The sequence below is a fragment of the Phragmites australis genome, chromosome 18 (assembly GCF_958298935.1).
Source record: "Phragmites australis chromosome 18, lpPhrAust1.1, whole genome shotgun sequence".
NCBI lineage: Eukaryota > Viridiplantae > Streptophyta > Magnoliopsida > Poales > Poaceae > Phragmites > Phragmites australis.
This window is the reverse complement of record NC_084938.1, coordinates 2,624,279-2,631,152: the sequence shown is the minus strand read 5'-3', so window position 1 is coordinate 2,631,152 and position 6,874 is coordinate 2,624,279. Positions and strand designations below refer to the sequence as shown.

Sequence of the window (6,874 nt, the reverse complement as noted above, 5' to 3'; positions counted from 1 at the left end):
ATCGAGATGAAGAAGAAACGTCGCCGTTGATCGATCTCCCGGTGCTGGTGATATCCACGATCGATCGGCATCGAGTCTACACGAGTTCGGATCGATCACTTCCATCAGTTGTAGCTGGGTCGCATTAGGACAGCTCGGTCTGACTTTTGGGTAATTTTTGAGTTATAAACAAGTTTAGAAAGTCAAGATTGGAAGCTACTGGTTTTGAGTGGCAAAATTTGAGTCGAGTCGAAATATCAAATATCGTACATCTCAGCTGATGGCTGATAGTTCTCAAATATACTCCTAACATTGGAAAGTAAACCAATCTTGTGCGCTCGAAAGAGGTTAATTACTCAGACAGTGAAGACATTATACATGACAAATTACTAGTAGTAGCTTGGTGAGTACACGTTGTCGTTGCTAGTGAACCTTTGGTTGCGCCTGCTTCTTCGCCGCCGGCTTACGGCCACGCTTGGCCTCCTGCAGCATGGACACCACGTCCCTCATCGACGGCCGCTCCTGCGGGCACCGGCCGGTGCAGAGCAGCGCCACCCGCAGCGCAAGCGCCATCTCGTCCTGCGTCTCACCGCTTTGGTCGGCCCACGCCACCGCGTCCATCACGTCGCGCACCATTCCCTCGCCACCGCCGGCGGAGACCTTGCGCCTCACCCAGTCCACGATGTTGCTCCCCTCGCCGTACTCCGTGTCGACCGACCTCCGCCCCGACAGGATCTCCAGCAGCACCACGCCGAAGCTGTACACGTCGCTCTTCTCATCCACTTGGAGAGTGTACGTATACTCTGGATCGACAAAAAACAAGCTTAGTTATACGTGACAAACGCCATGTCATGACTCGTGATCGTAGAATGCACTAGTGAGTCGCCTCACTATCACCTGGTGCGATGTAGCCGCAGGAGCCGGCGACGGAGGACATGGCCGCGGCGCCCTGGAGAGCCTTGGCGACGCCGAAGTCGGCCACGCGCGCCTCCATGTTGGCGTCGAGCAGGATGTTGCTGGGCTTGAGGTCGCGGTGCGCGACGGCCGGCTGGCAGTCGTGGTGCAGGTAGCTCACGCCCTGCGCGACGCCCACGGCGATCTTGTGCCGCGCGTCCCAGTCGAGCTGCGCCTTGGGCTTGCCTGTGGCCGCGGTGGCGCGGGCGCCGGGGCCGTGAAGGAGATCTTCGAGGCTGCCGTTCGGCATGTACTCGTAGAGCAGCATCGTCGCCTCGCCGTTGGTGCACCACCCGAGCAGCCGGACGATGTTGCGGTGGCGGAGGTGGCCAAGGACCTCCACCTCGGCGAGCATCCTTTTGCTGCTGTCAGTGTCTTGTCTGCATTTTGGCTCTGAAGCTGCCTCCTTTTGTGCATCTGCTTGCCACAGCTTCTTCACCGCGATGACCTCGCCATTCGGCATCTTCGCCCGGTACACCGTCCCCGATGACCCGGCGCCGACGATGCCGTCGCTCCCCTCGACGCACCGTGCCACGTCGTCGGCGGTGAAGTTGAGCCTCTGGAACGCGGTCATCTGCCACGGTCCAACGACGACGTTGGGACGTGCACCGCCCATACCACCGCTCGGCGCGGCGGTGTCGTCCTCCCGCCATTGCAGCCAGCGAGCGGTGACTGCAAGCACCATCATCCCAGCGAATGCCACTGCCGCAGCGGCGACCCACATCGCCGCGGTGTGCCGCGCGGAGCTACCCTCGCTGGCGCCCAGTGGCGCCGACGGCGAGTCAGCCGGCACCAGATGATTGAAGGACACGTCGAAGGTCTCCAATGTGGTGCAGTTGGTGAAGCCCGGCGGAACGGTGCCGGTGAGTGCGTTCCAGGACAGGTCGACCTCGGTGATGGACGGCAGAGCGGCGAGCTCTGCCGGGATCTCCCCGGTGAGCTGGTTGTGCTGCAGCCTCAAGCTTACCAGCCGCTTGCAGCTGCCAATGTCATTGGGGATTGCACCGGTGAGCTCATTTCCCGCCAACTCCAGCCGGTACAAGTTTGAGCACCTCCCGGTACCAAACGCTGGGACGTCGCCGTCCAGTGCGCATTTGCTCGCCGCGAAGACCTGCAACTTCGGCGCCAGCCACGACATGTTCGGAAGCGCACCGCCGACCGGGTTACCGGAGATGTTCAGGTACTCGAGGCTCGGCGAAGCCACGAGATCAGCAGGAATGCCACCGGTGAGCGAGTTGGAGCTCAGGTCCAGGTAGGTCAGGTTCCGGATCGTGCCGAACCCGGCCGGAATCACGCCGGACAGGTTGTTCGACTCGAGCCGGACTCGCCAGAGCGACGAGCAGTTGGCGAGGCTCGCCGGGATCGCGGAGTCAAACCGGTTGCCGAAGAGGATGAGGCGGGCAAGACGGTTGCCGGTGCACATTCCTGAGGGAATCGGGCCGGAGAGGGAGTTGGTCGACACGTCGACCCGAACGAGCAGCCCGCTCGCGCCTAGCGACTCCGGCAGCCTCCCGGTGAGCGAGTTGTTCCAGAGCTGCAGCACCTCCAGGCTCGGCAGCACGCCGATCGCCGCTGGGATCGTGCCGGAGAGGAAGTTGCTCATGAGGTTGAGCGTCGTGAGGTTAGCCAGATCACCGAGCCCGGCAGGAATGGAGCCAGTGAGCTGGTTGTCGGACAAATCAAGAACTTGCAGCGCTCCAAGGCGAGACCAGCTCGGCGGTATCGCGCCGGTGAGCCGGTTCTTGAACAGGAACAATGCTTCAAGCTGCGCGATCTCGCCGAGCTCCGGTGGAAGTGGTCCGGACAAGTTGGCCACGGCGATGTCAAGGTACTGGAGCTGCGTCAGGCCGTAGAGCCCCGCCGGAATGCAACCGTCGTAAGCATTGTACCCGATCTCGAGGTGCTGGAGCAATGTGAGCTTGCCGAGCTCCCCTGGCAGCCGCCCGGTGAGCGCGTTCCCGGCGAGGTGCAGAAACCGGAGGCGACGGATCTGACCGACCTCAGCCGGGATGCTCCCGTTGAAGAAGCTGCCCCCGAGGTTGAGGCGCTCGAGCCGCCGAAGCTCGCCGAGGCCGCGGGGCAGCGGACCGACGAAGCAGTTGCTGAAGGCGTCGAAGACGGTGAGCGCGCCCAGCTTGGCAACGCCGTCGGGGAACGTGCCGTTAAAGAAGTTGTGGCTGATGTCGAGCGCCTCGAGCCGCCGTAGCAGGAACACGGCCGGTGGGAAGTCCCCGGCGAACGCGTTCCCGCTGAGGTTGAGCGACGTCAGCGTCGGCGCCAGCATCCTCGCCGCCGTCGTAGAGACGGTGCCAGAGAGGTTGCGCCGCGACAGGTCGATCCCGACGATGTCCCCGGTGGCCACGTCACAGGACACGCCCGGCCACGCGCACCACGGCGGGGCCAGCGACCGCGTGGCCCCCGCAAACGCCGCGGAGGCGTACGTCCACGGCCGGAGCGCGCCGGCCGGGTCGTTCAAGGAAGACTTCAAAGACAGAAGCGCCAGGAGCGGGAGCGGGGCCGACGACGCCGAGGTTATGGTTAGTAGAGGTAGCAGGAGCAGCAGGCCGCCATGTAGAGAGAGCGGCGACGAGGTGACCAGGGTGGCCATGGAAGCGGAGGATCAGGTGACGGTGCCGTGGTGGTGGTGTGAAGGGGAGGAGGGCGCGTGGTAAAATGGAGCGGGAAAGGTGATGGCGCACTGGTGCAGGTCATGATGAGAGGTTTGGAGAGGAAGGAGGTGGTGGTGGACGCCATTAGGAGTTGGGTGGAGAGCGCGCGAGGATTGGAGGGAGAAGGATGGTGGTGGTGGAAGCGGTGATGATAGTGGCGGTCTGGTCGGGCCTGGCTCTGCAAGAGGCGACTTTGCGCCTCATGGCAAAAGCTTTTCTCACCATTGCGCGCGGCAATGCAAAGGTTGCTAGCTAGGCTTTTTCGTTGTGCCGTCTGCCGTGCATGCACATGCCTATTTCCTCTTGATTACAGCTAGCACTAGCTCTAGTACTCTGTTTTGTTTTCCTGTCCTTCTTGGCATTAGCTTACTCTGTGATGATGTGAAGAGATGTCACATCAAACACTCGTGAGTATAATTTGGCGAGTAGCATTGAGGATATATTGTCAGATCTTTATCGTCACCAACACTCGAAAGTAACCCTTTTGGAGCGCGGATGGTCGGCGGCTTATCTTTGGTTGTCGAGATTAAGAACCGATAGCAATGTAAATTGGAAGAGAGGATAAGACTACAGAAGCTAGGCAAAATAGATAAAAGCTGAAGATAGATTGTGTTTTGATCGCTTGGTTCATTTTTTCAATCGGCTATGGCCATCTCATTTTTAAAGGGTGGCAGGTATTAGCCGTAAGAGATCAGGACTCTTAATTCAAACCGAACAAGACTTACAGATATGATTCGGCTATACCTTTTGATCTTAACACTTTCTATAACTAACATACATTTTCTAATCAATCACGTAAACTCTCATATATCTACCCAAATATATTTTATTGCAGCTCGATCTTCTTGGATTCCGTTACATGCTTGATGTATCTATGTATTTGAATCCGACTAGCTCTTCCACCTGTCCGAACACCAACTACTGAAACAAACCATGGTCATTGATCGTCTTACTGGTCATGATAACTGATCATAGTCATTGGTCGTGGTCATGAAGTATTGTTCACATGTCAAAGTTTACTGTTTATCTAATCAAAAGTAATGTCAATCTGACAAAACGCTGTTCAATGTGGTTGGAGTACTGTTCATCGTGGTAGAAATACTATTTATTGTGATCAGAGCTACTGTTCATCGATCAACCATGAAACTTCTAGAACCGAAATTCTTAACAATATGCCAATTTCAAGCATCAACACATACCCCCTTGTTTTTTAAAATTGCGTGCCAAAAAAACATATCTTCTCTACTTCTACGTTTCTTAGGTGATGATCAAGACATCATTCATGAATATCTTAGGAAGATGGTAACTAATACATCGATCTTACATCTTTGCTTATTGATTCACTACACCATTTAACAAAACCCTAAAGATAACATAAAAATCATATTAATATTCATACCTTCGATTGGTGAGGCATCATTAGCATGCACCGGCGACTCTCGATAATCAAGTAATTCTTCATATTCCTTGTCATCTTGTATAGGTGTCGGTGTTGTTGTTAGTGAATGGGTTGTTGTAGAAGCTGCTATAACATCTAGCTTTGGTCTCCATATTTGCTTCATGCGTTGTATTGGCTTAATCTCATTGAAAGTAGCATCCCGTAACTTTTCAGCTTGTTACTCCCTCAATTCTTGCTTGCATAGCCGCTGCAATCTTTGTTTCTTTATGTGAGATAAGACTATGGGACATCACCTCGGTTGTAGGTATTTAGAAAGCGTCTTGGTGCTACTTGCTTCATGATCATTAGCCCTTGAAACAACTTGGATAACAATAGATATGTGTTTAGACTTGATCTATTTATAAAAAAACAATCGGTTATTTGCCAAGTTCTTCAACCAATATTTTTATGAAACCAATCTTAATAATAAGGAAAATTAGGTGGATACCATGCTTTATCAACATTAGAATCTCCTTTATCAGCAGTAGTATCACATGTTTTATCAACATTAGAATCTGAAATTTGAGTAGAAGAACTACACTCCTCGGGCCGGTATATTTTCTTCACATCTCTAGTATATTGGACATCACTAGACCAATTTGTATGCTTTAATTGGTCATGGACTGGATGTGATATTTTATCAAATACCGGCCTCCGTGGTGTTATCCACATCGAGTAAAAAGGACTAAATTGCATAGGAGGGGTGGCATCCACATTCCGTTATAGCCCTAAGTTGGGCAAGGAGGAAAAGATATTGGAGGAGGCATCCAGAACCATGGCGCCATATCGAATAGAGGGTAGATGTTAGTAGCATTATCCTCCCTTGATTGATGATGATTGCACACTTATTACCTTGAAGGTGATCTTGATCGCTTAGATCCACTTGACCGATTTGTATTTGCTTGGACGACCTTATTTTTCTCATATTTAGACAAGAGTTGCTTGAAAGTGGCCTTGAATTTATCAACATTGTCAGGTTTCTTCATCTCATTGATTTTTCACTTGCCAGCCTCTGGATTCTTTGGCTTGATCATCTTTGGCTTAGCATTGACATGCCCCCCAGCGGCTGAAGTGTTCTCCACAGTCTTGACCAATCATTTGCCTTCAGGAGTTTTTTTTTAAGTAACGCATCTTTCAAGTTTTTGTTCTCCCCCAAAGGCTTGGTCTTTCTTCACTAATGATTATTTTTTCCCTTCAGTTGATTCGGCTTAAGTTGACCGAATTAATATGCTCTTGTCTTGTAGATCAACCATATTAACTAGGAACGGTTGAAGGTCTACTTGCATCTCTGCAAACTTCAATCGTCATTCATTAATGGCTGATTGAATTTGTTGACGAAAAACATTACAATCATTAGTAGTATGAGAATAAGAATTATATCACTTACAATAAGCTCGCATCTTTAATTCATCTAATAGTGGAATCACATGACCATGATGCAGCTTAATTTATTATTCATGTAGCAAGTAATCAAATATTCTATCACACTTTTCGACATCAAAATTAACTTAATTTCTTATTACTGATTCTTAGGAGGTATTGGTTTAAGAGCAGAGCAAACGAATGGTTTAGACTTAGAAGACTAAGCTCATTCGGCAACACATACATCAATATCATCATCGTCTAAATTTTCAGATTCATACTCAAGCATGTGCACATTAGAACGACCCTCTCTTTACTCTATCATTTGATCTATAAAAAATTTTAGACTCTTTAGCCCGTCTTTCTCGAGCCAGAACTTTTTGTAATACTTGACTAACATCTAAGAAATTATGATTCTCTAGCTTTTCCTTTAAATAAGAAAGTAAACCAGAATAAGCTAAGTCAACTAAAT

At 51.4% G+C, this 6,874-nt stretch overlaps 1 protein-coding gene across 1 annotated transcript; it reads right to left on the bottom strand.

The window, feature by feature from the left end:
- Positions 1-267: 267 nt before the first annotated feature.
- LOC133898416 (leucine-rich repeat receptor-like protein kinase TDR) lies at positions 268-3,855 on the bottom strand. The gene is made up of 2 exons (XM_062339103.1): positions 877-3,855; positions 268-782 (listed from the first exon to the last, which is right to left on the bottom strand). The coding sequence occupies exons 1-2, from the start codon at positions 3,539-3,541 to the stop codon at positions 403-405; spliced, it is 3,045 nt and encodes a 1,014-aa protein (XP_062195087.1). The 5' UTR covers positions 3,542-3,855; the 3' UTR covers positions 268-402.
- Between the last annotated feature and the right edge of the window lie 3,019 nt (positions 3,856-6,874).